The sequence below is a fragment of the Salvelinus alpinus genome, chromosome 2, assembly GCF_045679555.1.
Source record: "Salvelinus alpinus chromosome 2, SLU_Salpinus.1, whole genome shotgun sequence".
Lineage (NCBI taxonomy): Eukaryota > Metazoa > Chordata > Actinopteri > Salmoniformes > Salmonidae > Salvelinus > Salvelinus alpinus.
The window spans coordinates 88,138,466-88,157,915 of NC_092087.1; the positions used below are offsets into that span (position 1 = coordinate 88,138,466).

General features: G+C 49.1%; 1 protein-coding gene across 1 annotated transcript; it reads left to right on the plus strand.

Moving 5' to 3' along the window:
- Positions 1-2,115: 2,115 nt before the first annotated feature.
- Positions 2,116-14,544, plus strand: pycr1b (pyrroline-5-carboxylate reductase 1b). The gene is made up of 9 exons (XM_071389727.1): positions 2,116-2,247; positions 3,393-3,481; positions 5,037-5,107; positions 6,624-6,803; positions 11,355-11,462; positions 11,841-11,954; positions 12,113-12,205; positions 13,983-14,146; positions 14,234-14,544. The coding sequence occupies exons 2-9, from the start codon at positions 3,415-3,417 to the stop codon at positions 14,403-14,405; spliced, it is 969 nt and encodes a 322-aa protein (XP_071245828.1). The 5' UTR covers positions 2,116-2,247; positions 3,393-3,414; the 3' UTR covers positions 14,406-14,544.
- Positions 14,545-19,450: the final 4,906 nt, after the last annotated feature.

Below are 19,450 nucleotides of genomic sequence, written 5' to 3' on the forward strand. Positions count from 1 at the left end.
TAGTGAGTCCACTAGTGAGGCCCCTAGTGAAGCCCTAGGGAAGCCCTAGTGAAGCTCCTAGTGAAACCCTAGTGAAAATCCTAGTGAAGCCCTACTGAAGCTCCTAGTGAGGCTCCTAGTGAAGCCCTAGTGAGGCCCCTAGTGAAGCCCTAGTGAAGCCCCAGTGAAGCCCTAGTGAAGCTCCCAGTGAAGCCCCAGTGAAGCCCTAGTGAAGCTCCTAGTGAGGTCCCTAGTGAAGCCCTAGTGAAGCTCCTAGTGAGGCCCCTAGTGAGGTCCCAAGTGAGGCCCCTAGTGAAGCCCTAGTGAGTCCACTAGTGAGGCCCCTAGTGAAGCCCTAGGGAAGCCCTAGTGAAGCTCCTAGTGAAGCCCTAGTGAAGCTCCTAGTGAAGCCCTACTGAAGCTCCTAGTGAGGCTCCTAGTGAAGCCCTAGTGAGGCCCCTAGTGAAGCCCTAGGGAAGCCCTAGTGAAGCTCCTAGTGAAGCCCTAGTGAAGCTCCTAGTGAGGCCCCTAGTGAAACCCTAGTGAGGTCCCTAGTGAATCTCCTAGTAAGGTCCCTAGTGAAGCTCCTAGTGAGGTCCCTAGTAATGCCCCTAGTCAGGTCCCCAGTGAAGCTCCTATTAAGGTCCCTAGTGAAGCCCTGGTGAGGTCCCTAGTGAATCTCCTAGTAAGGCCCCTAGTGAGGCTCCTAGTAAGGTCCCTAGTGAAGCTCCTAGTGAGGTCCCTAGTAATGCCCCTAGTGAGGTCCCCAGTGAAGCTCCTATTAAGGTCCCTAGTGAAGCCCTGGTGAGGTCCCTAGTGAATCTCATAGTAAGGCCCCTAGTGAGGTCCCTAGTGAGGCTCCTAGTGAGGTCCCTATTGAGGCCCCTACTGAAGCTCCTAGTGAAGCTCCTAGTGAGGCCCCTCAGACAGAAGTTTTAGTCGTTATTAAATATATATTGTCACCGATTTTTTTATCAAATTCAAAAGAGTTGAAATTAAACGAAGCTGACTCTGACGATAGACAGATATGTCTGTCTGTTCTCATATTACTGCCAGATGAGTTATCTTGGGAGCAGAGCAGATCAGACAGGAAAAAAAGGAAATATATTATGTTCATTTGATTGGTAATATTTGTCTTTTTGAGGCTTTTTGAGACTTTCCTGTCCTATGATTCCGGTGAACTAAGTCCCCTTCATGGAACTTTGGACTGTCCAGCATTCCGAGAATGTCTGGCAGGCAGGGAATTCTGCATCTCTTAGATTCCTGGATAATCCGCTCCGTCAGGAGTGTAGCTCTAGTCTGGGTACCAGTCTTTGTAGCTAACATTAATCTCATTGCCACTCCAGTGGTACAAGGAGTGGAATGTAATAGCTGAATAGAGAATGGAAACCAGGCTAGTCTAGACCCACACATGGTCTGAATGTATGCAGTATGGAAAAGACGGGGAAGGGGGGGGGGGCAATGTTCTCGGGGATCATCAAGCTGTTGACCTGGGTTGAGGGGGAGAGGGGGGAGGTTGCTGGGGGGGAAGCTCAGGTGACAGGGTTGGGTTGGGGAGTCTGTTATGCACGGAATGTGCTAGTTCCTTTTAGTGTCGCTCCGTCTGGTCCTACAGATGTAGCGTCCGTCTGTGACTGTGTCTCAGTAGTCTAACTCAGCTTTCTTTCCCCATCCGCCATATTGTTTTCACCGACTATCCATGTTTTGAGATCAATGCGGATTAAGAAGAAAAGAAGAAGAGAGGTGTGCCCCAACTCATTGAACGACTTAACTATAACCTACTTTATTCATTTATAACACATTCACAGTGCACTCATAACCCTCTTCTTCTCAACAGCTCTTTCAACTGATTTCATTCAGTCCCACACTTTCTATAGGTTATATATGGTGGCATTGGAAGTCAAACGGTTGACATATTGGCACAAAATAAACATAACCTGCTTCTACAATGTGCATGTGGCATTGGACTTGACCTTTATTTTGGCTCCACTTACTTATTACTCTGGAAAATGATGCAACTGGGCACGGGAGACCACAAACCCCGCCCATAAGTGAATCAACGAGCCTAATCTTTACGCGGATTGGTAGGGACTCTCCATTCATTGGTCCATTCTCATGCGCGTCATGACGGCTACCCGGAACACATAGAGATTGGAAGCCACGTTGACAACGAAGTGGTGTTTTGTTTCATTCTAAAACCGGTGAAATAACGGTAACTGCACCGGTGTTTCTGTCCAGCGGCCAAAGGGGTTGAAAATCGTACAGAAGGTAAGAGTATCTATTTTGCAAAGAACAATTTAAGCAATGTATGTTCTGTTGTTCATTAATTAATTTATTGCTCAGTCAGACAAGCTAGCTAGTGGGAAAGCATCAAAAACCAAAATAGTAACGTTACTGCACCACTAAGTTACTGTAAATAGCCATTGCTAATGTTACAAGTCCTGCTAGCTATATTTGCTGCTGCAAGAACGAATACAAATTGTTAAACAGCTACAGTAAGTGTAAAATGATCTGGTTATAGCTGGCTAGTTATGCATTACAATGTACTGACTGACGTCTTGAACCTCACACGAGATCATGCAAGCTGCCTACTGTTAACCTACCTAACTAAATGTTATGCTAAATATTCCCAACGGAAGTATACTGAACAAAAATATAAACGCAACATACAACAATTTTACAGTTCATATGAGGAAATCAGTCAATTGAAATAAATTAATTGGGCCCGAATCTATGGATTTCAGATGACTGGGAATGCAGATATGCATCTGTTGGTCACAGATACCTTAAAATAAATGGGCCTCAGGATCTCGTCACGTTATTTCGGTGCATTCAAATTGCCATCGATAAAATGCAATTGTGTTTGTTGTCCATAGTTTAGTCCGGGCCCATACTATAACCACACCGCCACCATGGGGCACTCTGTTTACAACGTTGACATCAGCAAACCGCTCGCACACATGACTCCATACACGTAGTCTGCGGTTGTGAGGCTGGTTGGACATACTGCCAAATTCTCTAAAATGACGGAGGCGGCTTATGGTAGAGAAATAAACATTCAATTATCTGGCAACAGCTCTGGTGGACATTCTTTTATTCAGCATGCATATTGCACGCTCCCTCAACTTAAGATCTGTGGCATTGTGTTGTGTGACAAAACTGCGCATTTTTAGAGTGGCCTTTTGTTGTCCCCAGCACAAGGTGCACCTGTGTAATTATCCTGCGATTTAATCAGCTTCTTGATATGTCACACCTGTCAGGTGGATGGATTATCTTGGCAAAGGATAAATGCTCACTAACAGGGAAGGAAAGAAATTTGTGCACAAAATTTGAGAGCAGTAAGCTTTTTGGGCGTGTAACTGTTTAGCTAAAGTTATTGTTTTTGTGCTAACTGTAAGATCTGGGCTTTGCAGGACAAGCCACTTCACCGGAAAGATGAGTGTAGGATTCATCGGAGCGGGCCAGCTGGCTCACGCGCTGGTGAAAGGGTTCACATCTGCGGGTAAGAAACCGCCAACCGGTTATGATGACCGAGGGGACCGTGACCCATTTGTTTTTATCTGTCTGGCCAGGGCAGGTCACTCTGGCTGCTCGTGTACACAAGACTGGGCCCTGAAATGTCAACAAACGGTAGCTGTTATCAGTTGCAGTTCCAGTGACTCAAATCTGTGTTGTGCATTGACCTCATCTCTCTCTTTAACCCTTTCTGTCCCCCATCCTCTCTCTCTCTTTAACCCTTTCTGTCCCCCATTCTCTCTCTCTCTCTTTAACCCTTTCTGTCCCCCATCCTCTCTCTCTCTCTTTAACCCTTTCTGTCCCCCATCCTCTCTCTCTCTCTCTTTAACCCTTTCTGTCCCCCATCCTCTCTCTCTCTCTTTAACCCTTTCTGTCCCCCATCCTCTCTCTCTCTCTTAAACCCTTTCTGTCCCCCATCCTCTCTCTCTCTCTTTAACCCTTTCTGTCCCCCATCCTCTCTCTCTCTCTTTAACCCTTTCTGTCCCCATCCTCTCTCTCTGTCTTTAACCCTTTCTGTCCCCATCCTCTCTCTCTCTCTTTAACCCTTTCTGTCCCCATCCTCTCTCTCTCTCTCTTTAACCCTTTCTGTCCCCATCCTCTCTCTCTCTCTCTTTAACCCTTTCTGTCCCCATCCTCTCTCTCTCTCTTTAACCCTTTCTGTCCCCCATCCTCTCTCTCTCTCTTTAACCCTTTCTGTCCCCATCCTCTCTCTCTGTCTTTAACCCTTTCTGTCCCCATCCTCTCTCTCTCTCTTTAACCCTTTCTGTCCCCATCCTCTCTCTCTCTCTCTTTAACCCTTTCTGTCCCCATCCTCTCTCTCTCTCTCTTTAACCCTTTCTGTCCCCATCCTCTCTCTCTCTCTCTTTAACCCTTTCTGTCCCCATCCTCTCTCTCTCTCTCTTTAACCCTTTCTGTCCCCATCCTCTCTCTCTCTCTCTTTAACCCTTTCTGTCCCCATCCTCTCTCTCTCTCTCTTTAACCCTTTCTGTCCCCATCCTCTCTCTCTCTCTCTTTAACCCTTTCTGTCCCCATCCTCTCTCTCTCTCTCTTTAACCCTTTCTGTCCCCATCCTCTCTCTCTCTCTCTTTAACCCTTTCTGTCCCCATCCTCTCTCTCTCTCTTTAACCCTTTCTGTCCCCCATCCTCTCTCTCTCTCTTTAACCCTTTCTGTCCCCCATCCTCTCTCTCTCTTTAACCCTTTCTGTCCCCCATCCTCTCTCTATCTTTAACCCTTTCTGTCCCCCATCCTCTCTCTCTCTCTTTAACCCTTTCTGTCCCCCATCCTCTCTCTCTCTCTTTAACCCTTTCTGTCCCCCATCCTCTCTCTCTCTCTTTAACCCTTTCTGTCCCCCATCCTCTCTCTCTCTTTTTAACCCTTTCTGTCCCCCATCCTCTCTCTCTCTCTCTGTCTTTAACCCTTTCTGTCCCCCATCCTCTCTCTCTCTCTCTGTCTTTAACCCTTTCTGTCCCCCATCCTCTCTCTCTCTTTAACCCTTTCTGTCCCCATCCCCTCTCTCTCTCTCTTCCTCTCTCTCCCCCAGGTGTAATAGCTACTCAGAGAATCATAGCCAGTTCTCCAGATACTGATCTGCCTACTGTTGCTGGCCTGAGGGTAAGAGGCAGGGATGTGTGTTTGTTCTGTGTGTGTTTGTGTGCGAGAGAGGGACAGGCCTGAGCAGGCTGACCTGTTTTGTCTGTCTGAGGATGCGCGGAAGTTTGTGTTGTGTGTGTTGTGTGTGTGCGTTGTTTAAATTGCCGTGCCTGGAAGGTGTGGATGTGTTTACGTGGCCTGGAAGGTGTGGATTAGAGGTTGACCGATTATGATTTTTCAACGCCGATACCGATTATTGGACGACCAAAAAAGCAGATACCGATTATTTAAAAAAATTGTTTGCGTGACCTGAGGGTGGGTGTGTTTACGTGGCCTGGGGGGGTGGGTGTGTTTACGTGGCCTGGGGGGGGGTGGGTGTGTTTACGTGGCCTGGGGGGGGTGGGTGTGTTTACGTGGCCTGGGGGGGGGTGGGTGTGTTTACGTGGCCTGGGGGGGTGGGTGTGTTTACGTGGCCTGGGGGGGTGGGTGTGTTTACGTGGCCTGGGGGGGTGGGTGTGTTTACGTGGCCTGGGGGGGTGGGTGTGTTTACGTGGCCTGGGGGGGGCTGTGTTTGCGTGGCCTGGGGGGGTGGGTGTGTTTACGTGGCCTGGGGGGGTGGGTGTGTTTACGTGGCCTGGGGGGGCTGTGTTTGCGTGGCCTGGGGGGGGCTGTGTTTGCGTGGCCTGGGGGGGTAGGTGTGTTTACGTGGCCTGGGGGGGTGGGTGTGTTTACGTGGCCTGGGGGGGTGGGTGTGTTTACGTGGCCTGGGGGGGGCTGTGTTTGCGTGGCCTGGGGGGGTAGGTGTGTTTACGTGGCCTGGGGGGGGGGGGGTGTGTTTACGTGGCCTGGGGGGGGCTGTGTTTGCGTGGCCTGGGGGGGTAGGTGTGTTTACGTGGCCTGGGGGGGGGGGGTGGGTGTGTTTACGTGGCCTGGGGGGGTGGGTGTGTTTACGTGGCCTGGGGGGGGCTGTGTTTGCGTGGCCTGGGGGGGTAGGTGTGTTTACGTGGCCTGGGGGGGGGTGGGTGTGTTTACGTGGCCTGGGGGGGGCTGTGTTTGCGTGGCCTGGGGGGGTAGGTGTGTTTACGTGGCCTGGGGGGGGGTGGGTGTGTTTACGTGGCCTGAGGGGGTGGGTGTGTTTACGTGGCCTGGGGGGGGCTGTGTTTGCGTGGCCTGGGGGGGTAGGTGTGTTTACGTGGCCTGGGGGGGGGGGGTGGGTGTGTTTACGTGGCCTAGGGGGGGTGTTTGCGTGGCCTGGGGGGTGTCTGTCTGTGTCTGAGTGTATAGGTAGGTAATGCTTCAACGTTTGTATGAGGGCTCTGCATTGTGTGTGTGTGTGTGTACACATCCTAGGAGGCCTTGCATCTTCACTCTTAACCTGTCTCTTCCTCTGTCTTCCCATCTTTCTGTCTCTTCCTCTGTCTTCCCATCTTTCTGTCTCTTCCTCTGTCTTCCCATCTTTCTGTCTCTTCCTCTGTCTTCCCGTCTTTCTGTCTCTTCCTCTGTCTTCCCATCTTTCTGTCTCTCCCTCCTCCTCTAGAAAATGGGTGCTATCCTCACCACCAGTAACAAGGAGGTGGTGAACAAGAGTGATGTCCTGTTCTTGGCGGTCAAACCCCACATCATCCCCTTTGTGCTGGATGAGATTGGACCAGACATAGAGGACAGACACCTTATAGTGTCCTGTGCTGCAGGAGTCACCATCAGCTCTATAGAGAAGGTCAGAAAACACACACTTGCATGGACACACAGAGAAGGTCAGAACCTGTCCTGGACCGGTCTGGTAGAGTCCATGGATCAATTGAAAAAGAGTCTTGTTAGGTCGTGCCTATTTAGTTCTGTCAGAGAAAATGTTTTATGGTCACATAGGTACAGTGAAATGTTTTGTTTTACAGGGTCAGCCATAGTAGTACTGCGCCCCTGGAGAAAATTAGGATGAAGTGCCTTGCTCAAGGGCACATGGGCCGAGTTGTTGTAATTATTATTATCATTGGCTCTGGGATTTGAACTAGCAACCATTCGGTAACTGGCCCAATATTGAAGAACCTAAAGAACGGTCAATGGACCAGGTGTCTCTTTTAAACACCATTGCTGCCAGGACCCAAGAATTCCTCCTATAATCTCCTTTCATAACACTGTCCTCGTCACCTTTTGTTGTTATTTACATAACAGATCCCCGTTTCCTCCATTTAGAAGTCTCCTTCCTGTACCTCCTCCGTTTAGTAGAAGTCTCCTTCCTGTACCTCCTCCGTTTAGAAGTCTCCTTCCTGTACCTCCTCCGTTTAGTAGAAGTCTCCTTCATGTACCTCCTCCGTTTAGAAGTCTCCTTCCTGTACCTCCTCCGTTTAGAAGTCTCCTTCATGTACCTCCTCCGTTTAGAAGTCTCCTTCCTGTACCTCCTCCGTTTAGAAGTCTCCTTCCTGTACCTCCTCCGTTTAGTAGAAGGCTCCTTCCTGTACCTCCTCCGTTTAGTAGAAGTCTCCTTCCTGTACCTCCTCCGTTTAGAAGTCTCCTTCCTGTACCTCCTCCGTTTAGAAGTCTCCTTCCTGTACCTCCTCCGTTTAGTAGAAGGCTCCTTCCTGTACCTCCTCCGTTTAGTAGAAGTCTCCTTCATGTACCTCCTCCGTTTAGTAGAAGTCTCCTTCCTGTACCTCCTCCGTTTAGTAGAAGTCTCCTTCCTGTACCTCCTCCGTTTAGTAGAAGGCTCCTTCCTGTACCTCCTCCGTTTAGTAGAAGTCTCCTTCCTGTACCTCCTCCGTTTAGAAGAAGTCTCCTTCCTGTACCTCCTCCGTTTAGAAGAAGTCTCCTTCCTGTACCTCCTCCGTTTAGAAGTCTCCTTCCTGTACCTCCTCCGTTTAGTAGAAGTCTCCTTCATGTACCTCCTCCGTTTAGAAGTCTCCTTCCTGTACCTCCTCCGTTTAGAAGTCTCCTTCCTGTACCTCCTCCGTTTAGTAGAAGTCTCCTTCCTGTACCTCCTCCGTTTAGAAGAAGTCTCCTTCCTGTACCTCCTCCGTTTAGTAGAAGTCTCCTTCCTGTACCTCCTCCGTTTAGTAGAAGTCTCCTTCCTGTACCTCCTCCGTTTAGTAGAAGTCTCCTTCCTGTACCTCCTCCGTTTAGTAGAAGTCTCCTTCCTGTACCTCCTCCGTTTAGAAGAAGTCTCCTTCCTGTACCTCCTCCGTTTAGTAGAAGTCTCCTTCCTGTACCTCCTCCGTTTAGTAGAAGGCTCCTTCCTGTACCTCCTCCGTTTAGTAGAAGTCTCCTTCCTGTACCTCCTCCGTTTAGTAGAAGTCTCCTTCCTGTACCTCCTCCGTTTAGTAGAAGTCTCCTTCCTGTACCTCCTCCGTTTAGTAGAAGTCTCCTTCCTGTACCTCCTCCGTTTAGAAGAAGTCTCCTTCCTGTACCTCCTCCGTTTAGTAGAAGTCTCCTTCCTGTACCTCCTCCGTTTAGTAGAAGTCTCCTTCCTGTACCTCCTCCGTTTAGTAGAAGTCTCCTTCCTGTACCTCTTCCGTTTAGTAGAAGTCTCCTTCCTGTACCTCCTCCGTTTAGTACAAGTCTCCTTCCTGTACCTCCTCCGTTTAGTAGAAGGCTCCTTCCTGTACCTCCTCCGTTTAGTAGAAGTCTCCTTCCTGTACCTCCTCCGTTTAGTAGAAGTCTCCTTCCTGTACCTCCTCCGTTTAGTAGAAGGCTCCTTCCTGTACCTCCTCCGTTTAGTAGAAGTCTCCTTCCTGTACCTCCTCCGTTTAGTAGAAGTCTCCTTCATGTACCTCCTCCGTTTAGTAGAAGTCTCCTTCCTGTACCTCCTCCGTTTAGTAGAAGTCTCCTTCCTGTACCTCCTCCGTTTAGAAGTCTCCTTCCTGTACCTCCTCCGTTTAGTAGAAGTCTCCTTCCTGTACCTCCTCCGTTTAGTAGAAGTCTCCTTCCTGTACCTCCTCCGTTTAGTAGAAGGCTCCCTCCGGTACCTCCTCCGTTTAGAAGTCTCCTTCCTGTACCTCCTCCGTTTAGTAGAAGTCTCCTTCCTGTACCTCCTCCGTTTAGTAGAAGTCTCCTTCCTGTACCTCCTCCGTTTAGAAGTCTCCTTCCTGTACCTCCTCCGTTTAGTAGAAGTCTCCTTCATGTACCTCCTCCGTTTAGTAGAAGTCTCCTTCCTGTACCTCCTCCGTTTAGTAGAAGTCTCCTTCCTGTACCTCCTCCGTTTAGTAGAAGTCTCCTTCCTGTACCTCCTCCGTTTAGAAGTCTCCTTCCTGTACCTCCTCCGTTTAGTAGAAGTCTCCTTCCTGTACCTCCTCCGTTTAGTAGAAGTCTCCTTCCTGTACCTCCTCCGTTTAGTAGAAGTCTCCTTCCTGTACCTCCTCCGTTTAGAAGTCTCCTTCCTGTACCTCCTCCGTTTAGTAGAAGTCTCCTTCCTGTACCTCCTCCATTTAGTAGAAGTCTCCTTCCTGTACCTCCTCCGTTTTGTAGAAGTCTCCTTCCTGTACCTCCTCCGTTTAGTAGAAGTCTCCTTCATGTACCTCCTCCGTGTAGTAGAAGGCACCCCCCGGTACCTCCTCCGTGTAGTAGAAGGCTCCCTCCGGTACCTCCTCCGTGTAGTAGAAGGCTCCCTCCGGTACCTCCTCCGTGTAGTAGAAGGCTCCCTCCGGTACCTCCTCCGTGTAGTAGAAGGCTCCCTCCGGTACCTCCTCCGTGTAGTAGAAGGCTCCCTCCGGTACATCCTCCGTGTAGTAGAAGGCACCTCCCTCCGGTACATCCTCCGTGTAGTAGAAGGCACCTCCCTCCGGTACCTCCTCCGTGTAGTAGAAGGCACCCTCCGGTACCTCCTCCGTGTAGTAGAAGGCACCCTCCGGTACCTCCTCCGTGTAGTAGAAGGCTCCCTCCGGTACCTCCTCCGTTTAGTAGAAGGCACCCTCCGGTACCTCCTCCGTGTAGTAGAAGGCTCCCCCCGGTACCTCCTCTGTGTAGTAGAAGGCACCCTCCGGTACCTCCTCCGTGTAGTAGAAGGCTCCCTCCGGTACCTCCTCCGTGTAGTAGAAGGCACCCTCCGGTACCTCCTCCGTGTAGTAGAAGGCACCCTCCGGTACCTCCTCCGTGTAGTAGAAGGCTCCCTCCGGTACCTCCTCCGTGTAGTAGAAGGCTCCCTCCGGTACCTCCTCCGTTTAGTAGAAGGCTCCCTCCGGTACCTCCTCCGTTTAGTAGAAGGCACCCTCCGGTACCTCCTCCGTTTAGTAGAAGGCACCCTCCGGTACCTCCTCCGTGTAGTAGAAGGCTCCCTCCGGTACCTCCTCCGTTTAGTAGAAGGCACCCTCCGGTACCTCCTCCGTGTAGTAGAAGGCTCCCTCCGGTACCTCCTCCGTGTAGTAGAAGGCTCCCTCCGGTACCTCCTCCGTTTAGTAGAAGGCACCCTCCGGTACCTCCTCCGTGTAGTAGAAGGCTCCCTCCGGTACCTCCTCCGTTTAGTAGAAGGCTCCCTCCGGTACCTCCTCCGTTTAGTAGAAGGCTCCCTCCGGTACCTCCTCCGTGTAGTAGAAGGCTCCCTCCTGTACCTCCTCCGTGTAGTAGAAGGCTCCCTCCGGTACCTCCTCCGTGTAGTAGAAGGCTCCCTCCGGTACCTCCTCCGTGTAGTAGAAGGCTCCCTCCGGTACCTCCTCCGTGTAGTAGAAGGCACCCTCCGGTACCTCCTCCGTGTAGTAGAAGGCTCCCTCCGGTACCTCCTCCGTGTAGTAGAAGGCACCCTCCGGTACCTCCTCCGTTTAGTAGAAGGCACCCTCCGGTACCTCCTCCGTGTAGTAGAAGGCTCCCTCCGGTACCTCCTCCGTGTAGTAGAAGGCTCCCTCCGGTACCTCCTCCGTTTAGTAGAAGGCACCCTCCGGTACCTCCTCCGTGTAGTAGAAGGCTCCCTCCGGTACCTCCTCCGTGTAGTAGAAGGCTCCCTCCGGTACCTCCTCCGTGTAGTAGAAGGCTCCCTCCGGTACCTCCTCCGTGTAGTAGAAGGCTCCCTCCGGTACCTCCTCCGTGTAGTAGAAGGCTCCCTCCGGTACCTCCTCCGTGTAGTAGAAGGCTCCCTCCGGTACCTCCTCCGTGTAGTAGAAGGCTCCCTCCGGTACCTCCTCTAACCAACATCATCCTCAGTCTGACCCCCCCCCCCCCCCCCCATCCATCCACTCACACACATTCTCTTGTCAAATAATTGATCTTGACAAATCTTACAAGTGTTTCTATCTCTCTTTACCTCTCTCTCCCCTTCACTAACCCATCTCTCGCTCCCCCCCCATCCCAGAAGCTGCTTCAGTACCGTCCGTTCCCCAAGGTGATGAGGTGTATGACCAACACCCCCGTCGTGGTGAGAGAGGGAGCTACAGTCTACGCTACAGGAACACATGCTGAGGTACACACACACATTCACTAGGCACCAGCTGAGGTACACACACATTCACTAGACACCAAACAGAAGATAACCGGGTGAACCCGTTTCCGTTCCCAAAAGGTTTTCTACGGTGTGCAGTAAATAAGGGTAAAATCTCCATCTCTTTTTCCTTAATATCGTTCTCTTTCTCTCCCCATCTCTCTTTCTCTCCCCATCTCTCTTTCTCTCCCCATTTTCTCTCTCTCTCCCCATTTCTCTTTCTCTCCCCATTTCTCTTTCTCTCCCCATCTCTCTCTCTCTCTCTCCCCATCTCTCTCTCTCTCTCTCTTTCCCCCATCTCTCTCTCTCATCTCTCTCCCCCTACCCATCTCTTCTTCCACTTCCCCACCTGTCTGGCAGGTGGAGGATGGTAAGTTGTTGGAACAGCTGATGGCCAGTGTTGGGTTCTGTACAGAGGTGGAGGAGGACCTTATCGATGCCGTCACCGGCCTCAGCGGCAGCGGCCCCGCCTACGTGAGTCACTGACCTATCAAGGGGAGGTACAGGGGCCTGACCCCGCCTACGTGACTCACTGTTGACCTATCATAGAGGGGTAGAGGGGGTGACTTCTGGCCTAAATAAGAGTGACTTCTGGCCTAAATAAAGAAGTGGTTGTGTGTGTGTGATGACAGGCGTTCACAGCTCTGGATGCCCTAGCCGATGGAGGGGTGAAGATGGGTCTACCCAGGAGACTAGCGGTCAGACTGGGAGCTCAGGCACTACTGGTCAGTAACACCATAGTATCACACTGTAACATATCATTACACTGTAACATATCATTACAGCTCAGGCCTAACTGGTCAGTAACATAATCGTATCACACTGTAACATATCATTACACTGTAACATATCATTACAGCTCAGGCCTATCTGGTCAGTAACATCATAGTATCACACTGTAACATATCATTACAGCTCAGGTCTAACTGGTCAGTAACATCATACTATCACACTGTAACTTATCATTACACTGTAACATATCATTACAGCTCAGGTCTAACTGGTCAGTAGCATCATAGTATCACACTGTAACTTATCATTACACTGTAACATATCATTATAGCTCAGGTCTAACTGGTCAGTAACATCATAGTATCACACTGTAACTTATCATTACACTGTAACATATCATTACAGCTCAGGTCTAACTGGTCAGTAACATCATAGTATCACACTGTAACTTATCATTACACTGTAACATATCATTATAGCTCAGGTCTAACTGGTCAGTAACATCATAGTATCACACTGTAACTTATCATTACACTGTAACATATCATTATAGCGCAGGTCTAACTGGTCAGTAACATCATAGTATCACACTGTAACATATCATTACAGCTCAGGTCTAACTGGTCAGTAACATCATAGTATCACACTGTAACATATCATTACACTGTAACATATCATTACACTGTAACATATCATTACAGCTCAGGTCTAACTGGTCAGTAACATCATAGCATCACACTGTAACATATCATTACACTGTAACATATCATTATAGCTCAGGTCTAACTGGTCAGTAACATCATAGTATCACACTGTAACATATCATTACACTGTAACATATCATTATAGCTCAGGTCTAACTGGTCAGTAACATCATAGTATCACACTGTAACATATCATTACAGCTCAGGTCTAACTGGTCAGTACTGTACTAACAGCAACCCATTGTTACACCAGACAGACCAGAGCCCAAACAGTAACCCATCGTTACACCACAGACCAGAGCCCAAACAGTAACCCATCGTTACACCACAGACCAGAGCCCAAACAGTAACCCATCGTTACACCACAGACCAGAGCCCAAACAGTAACCCATCGTTACACCAGACAGACCAGAGCCCAAACAGTAACCCATCGTTACACCAGACAGACCAGAGCCCAAACAGTAACCCATCGTTACACCAGACAGACCAGAGCCCAAACAGTAACCCATCGTTACACCAGACAGACCAGAGCCCAAACAGTAACCCATCGTTACACCAGACAGACCAGAGCCCAAACAGTAACCCATCGTTACACCAGACAGACCAGAGCCCAAACAGTAACCCATCGTTACACCAGACAGACCAGAGCCCAAACAGTAACCCATCGTTACACCACAGACCAGAGCCCAAACAGTAACCCATCGTTACACCAGACAGACCAGAGCCCAAACAGTAACCCATCGTTACACCACAGACCAGAGCCCAAACAGTAACCCATCGTTACACCAGACAGACCAGAGCCCAAACAGTAACCCATCGTTACACCAGACAGACCAGAGCCCAAACAGTAACCCATCGTTACACCAGACAGACCAGAGCCCAAACAGTAACCCATCGTTACACCAGACAGACCAGAGCCCAAACAGTAACCCATCGTTACACCACAGACCACAGCTCCCGTTTTAATTCTAAAATCTAAAAGGAGTCAATATGATGCCCTTGCTGGTTTTGTGGTTGACTGATGGTGACTCCCTCCCTCTGTCTCTCTCTCCTCCTTCACCCCCAGGGAGCAGCTAAGATGTTGTTGGACTCTGAGCTGCACCCTGGCCAGCTGAAGGACAACGTGTGTTCCCCTGGGGGAGCCACCATCCACGCCCTGCACGTGATGGAGAGTGGCGGATTCCGCAGTCTGCTCATCAACGCCGTGGAGGCTTCTTGTATCAGGACACGGTGAGGGGGGGGAGACACACCTGAAACCAGACACACACACACACACACACATAGACATGCTGACTTACCTCTTCCCCTCCTCCTCAGGGAGCTGCAGTTCCTAGCGGACCAGGAGCGCATCTCCCCGGCAGCCATTAAGAAGACCACCCTGGACAAGGTCATGCAGCAGCCTGGGGTCAGCCAGGGGTCAGGGGTCAACGGCAAGCCAGGACTCAGCCTCAGGAGAAACCCCCCAGGACCTGTCAAGAAGAACAACTGAGATGGACACACACACACACAACACCATAACGCCAGGACTCAGCCTCCAGGACTAACCCCCCAGGACCTGTCAAGAAGAACAACTGAGATGGACACACACACACACACCTATAACGCCAGGACTCAGCCTCCAGGACTAACCCCCCAGGACCTGTCAAGAAGAACAACTGAGATGGACACACACACACACACCTATAACGCCAGGACTCAGCCTCAGGAGAAACCCCCCAGGACCTGTCAAGAAGAACAGTGGATGGATGGACACACACATATACACTCTCACTCACTCACTCACACACAAAATTTGGAAACGCAGCTTGTACAGACCCATAGCCTTGGTCTGACAGGGTGTCTGTGTACACACACGTGAACAGATGCATGTACAACATGCAGCCAGTCCACCTTGTCTTCAGTCTGTCTGAGGATATGTGTCTCTGTGGTGATAACGACCCAATGGGCCAAAACATCAGTGAATATTTCAGATAGAAATGCAATGCATAGAGCTGACATGATTCCTTATTCTGCATGACAGAGGAATGCATAGAATCTGTTCTTTGCAATTCATTTCTTTCTGAGCGTTTCTTTTTAATGTTGCCCCTGCAGCCGAAGCAGGCAACAGATGGCTTCAGTGATGGCTTTTTTTGCCTGGTGACTCAAACTGAATTCTTCCCACTGCTCTGTTCACTGCACACGTTGAAGTTGTTTGTGGTGACGTCATAATGAGGGGTGTTGATCCAATCGCTGATGACTTTTGTACATCTCGAACCAATCAGAGCATCAAAGCCAGTGACACATTTTTTTAAACGCCTCTTTACTCACGTGTGTTTTGGCTCTGGCCCAACCCATTGGTTTCTGGGACCAATCGGAACATTTATGTGTTTGTGTTTGGGAAAATCGTCAAGGGGGGGGTACTCCGATCCAGACTCATTTCGGAAAAGAAACGCTGTGGCCTAGCGTTTTCACGGGAGCAAGGAGTTTGGGTACCTAGGCAAGCCATTTCTAAGGTAGTGTCCCAAATTGGACCCTATTCTCCCCCTCCCCAATAGGGGTCAAAGGTAGTGCACTATAAAGGAAACGGCCTGCCGCTTGGGACTCACACCAAGTGTACTATACAGACAGTCACAATGTATTTTAAATGAAGCCAGGTCACACCATGAAAACCCTTTTATTTTGTTTGTTGAGATTTTCTTGTCATTATTTTTGGCCCACAGTGTTATTTTATGGACTGACTGAACAACAATTGTTTTGAGAATTTGAGTTGTTTTTGTTTTTTATATATTCTATTGTTCGTATGTTGCGGTCACCATCAGGACAACAAATGAACACTAGCCACCAGACAAATGAACACTAGCCACCAGACAAATGAACACTAGCCACCAGACAAATGGACACTAGCCACCAGACAAATGAACACTAGCCACCAGACAAATGAACACTAGCCACCAGACAAATGAACACTAGCCACCAGACAAATGAACACTAGCCACCAGACAAATGAACACTAGCCACCAGACAAATGGACACTAGCCACCAGACAAATGAACACTAGCCACCAGACAAATGAACACTAGCCACCAGACAAATGAACACTAGCCACCAGACAAATGAACACTAGCCACCAGACAAATGAACACAAGCCACCAGACAAATGAACACTAGCCACCAGACAAATGAACACTAGCCACCAGACAAATGAACACTAGCCACCAGACAAATGGACACGAGCCACCAGACAAATGAACACTAGCCACCAGACAAATGAACACTAGCCACCAGACAAATGAACACTAGCCACCAGACAAATGATCACTAGCAACCAGACAAATGGACACTAGCCACCAGACAAATGAACACTAGCCACCAGACAAATGCTGGTAAAAGGTCTGGGTGACTGGTGAATTTTTCAATCCATGAGTCACACTGGCTGACATGCCAAAAATATATTTTCAGGCGCTGGTCACCATCATTAGTTTCTAAACCTCTCTACTGTGTGAGAATGTGGGTCGCCAGGTCAAAGCAGGCCCATTGTTTACATGGTGTGACCTTTTAACTCCGGAAGGGTTTCTATCTCACAGGGTCAGGTACAAGGTCAATGCAAGCTTTGTCACTGCTCACCTGCTTCTTCCTCAAAGTTTCTGTTTGTATTGTTCCATGTCAGATGACCTCTGTCTCTGGAGGAAACCATGGATCTAAAAACACACCGAAATCATCATCGTGTGGGTTCATCTGGCATCTGCATAGATTACCAGAACTTAACCATACCTGGAGACGTGTTCAACATCTCAGTAACCACAGCAACGTGATGTAACAATCTGATCATCTGCATAGATTACCAGAACTTAACCATACCTGGAGACGTGTTCAACATCTCAGTAACCACAGCAACGTGATGTAACAATCTGATCATCTGCATAGATTACCAGAACTTAACCATACCTGGAGACGTGTTCAACATCTCAGTAACCACAGCAACGTGATGTAACAATCTGATCATCTGCATAGATTACCTGAATTTAACCATACCTGGAGACGTGTTCAACATCTCAGTAACCACAGCAACGTGATGTAACAGTCTGATCATCTGCATAGATTACCTGAACTTAACCATACCTGGAGACGTGTTCAACATCTCAGTAACCACAGCAACGTGATGTAACAATCTGATCATCTGCAGACATTCTGTCTATCTGTTAAGTGAGGAAGACTCATCCTTCAGTGAGGAAGATGCTTCCATGTTATGATCTGTCTCTCTAAAAGGGAACGTGGTATTTAACCTTCTAGTGCTAGTATACCTACTTTCTATCCATCGTCATTCACTTTAACATGGAACTATTCATGTGTATGTTTTGATACTGATTAGGGAGAATGTGTATGGTCAATTACCAAAGGCTCTGTCCTAAATTGTATATTGAGTTAGCATATGGTAGTGAAAGGAGGCGAGTTGAGGAAGCTACCTACCATAGAGTATTGGGATGCAGCCCAGCTCTAGCTGTTCAGTTATTTCAACTCAGCATCTGGAGACACAGAGGAAGTCACAGTATAGTATGTGGACGTGCCCCCCCCCCCGTTGCCTTGACAAGTACGGTTCTACAGATGTCATCGCCCGTCATCGTCACGTACTCACCGGGGGACAGACGGGGTAGGGTTTCAACCCCTGTGCCCCCACGGATACAAATAGACATTTGTGAAGAGTGTCTGTGTACCAAATGGCACCCTATTCCCTACATAGGGCTCTATGGGTCCTGGTCCAATGTTGTCTACTATACAGGGAATGGCACCCTATTCCCTACATGGTGCTCTATGGGTCCTGGTCCAATGTTGTCTACTATACAGGGAATGTGGTGGCATTTGGGAGTCAGGATGCAGCCAGTTTTTCCCTCGCTGCCATAGATACGGATTCTGATTGGTTGGCGAGGGAGGAAACGAGACACCGGTTTTAGAACACTGTCGGCAATAAGAAGGAGGTGGGTGACATCTCAGGTCCAGGAGAGGGTCAGGTCAGGGTGGATGTGGCATTCTATTCCCTATATAGTGCAACACTTCTGACTAGGGCCCATAGGGCTGTGGTCAGGGTGGATGTGGCATTCTATTCCCTATATAGTGCAACACTTCTGACTAGGGTCCATAGGACTGTGGTCAGGGTTAGATGTGGCATTCTATTCCCTATATAGTGCAACACTTCTGACTAGGGCCCATAGGACTGTGGTCAGGGTTAGATGTGGCATTCTATTCCCTATATAGTGCAACACTTCTGACTAGGGCCCATAGGACTGTGGTCAGGGTTAGATGTGGCATTCTATTCCCTATATAGTGCAACACTTCTGACTAGGGTCCATAGGGCTGTGGTCAGGGTGGATGTGGCATTCTATTCCCTATATACTAGGGTCCATAGGGCTGTGGTCAGGGTGGATGTGGCATTCTATTCCCTATATACTAGGGTCCATAGGGCTGTGGTCAGGGTGGACGTGGCAATCTATTCCCTATATACTAGGGTCCATAGGGCTGTGGTCAGGGTGGATGTGGCATTCTATTCCCTATATAGTGCAACACTTCTGACTACGGCCCATAGGGCTGTGGTCAGGGTGGATGTGGCATTCTATTCCCTATATAGTGCAACACTTCTGACTAGGGTCCATAGGGCTGTGGTCAGGGTGGATGTGGCATTCTATTCCCTATATAGTGCAACACTTCTGACTAGGGTCCATAGGGCTGTGGTCAGGGTGGATGTGGCATTCTATTCCCTATATAGTGCAACACTTCTGACTAGGGTCCATAGGGCTGTGGTCAGGGTGGATGTGGCATTCTATTCCCTATATAGTGCAACACTTCTGACTAGGGTCCATAGGGCTGTGGTCAGGGTGGATGTGGCATTCTATTCCCTATATAGTGCAACACTTCTGACTAGGGTCCATAGGGCTGTGGTCAGGGTGGATGTGGCATTCTATTCCCTATATAGTGCAACACTTCTGACTAGGGCCCATAGGGCTGTGGTCAGGGTGGATGTGGCATTCTATTCCCTATATAGTGCAACACTTCTGACTAGGGCCCATAGGGCTGTGGTCAGGGTTAGATGTGGCATTCTATTCCCTACATAGTGCAACACTTCTGACTAGGGTCCATAGGGCTGTGGTCAGGGTGGATGTGGCATTCTATTCCCTATATAGTGCAACACTTCTGACTAGGGCCCATAGGGCTGTGGTCAAAAGTAGTGCACTAGGAAATTTGGGTGCCAATGAGCATGCACAGACTGGCTCTTGGGGTTACCCAACATCTACTAATCTACTTTTTGGAGGGCACATTGATATTTAAGTTGTTATAAGGGTGCCCAGCCCTCCTGCAATTCAAATCGTGGTTAATTTCCTGCCTTATTTCTCTCCTTTTATACTCTAAACTTTAAAGTCAAACTAAAAGAAAGTCATCCAAGTTCATTTACTTCTACAATAACTTTTATATTGCCTTCAACAATAATACAGGACACAGGCCAATTGTTTGTTTGCCTCTGAAATATTAATGCAGAAGACCATGTTGTGTGTGAGTTGTCCTCCA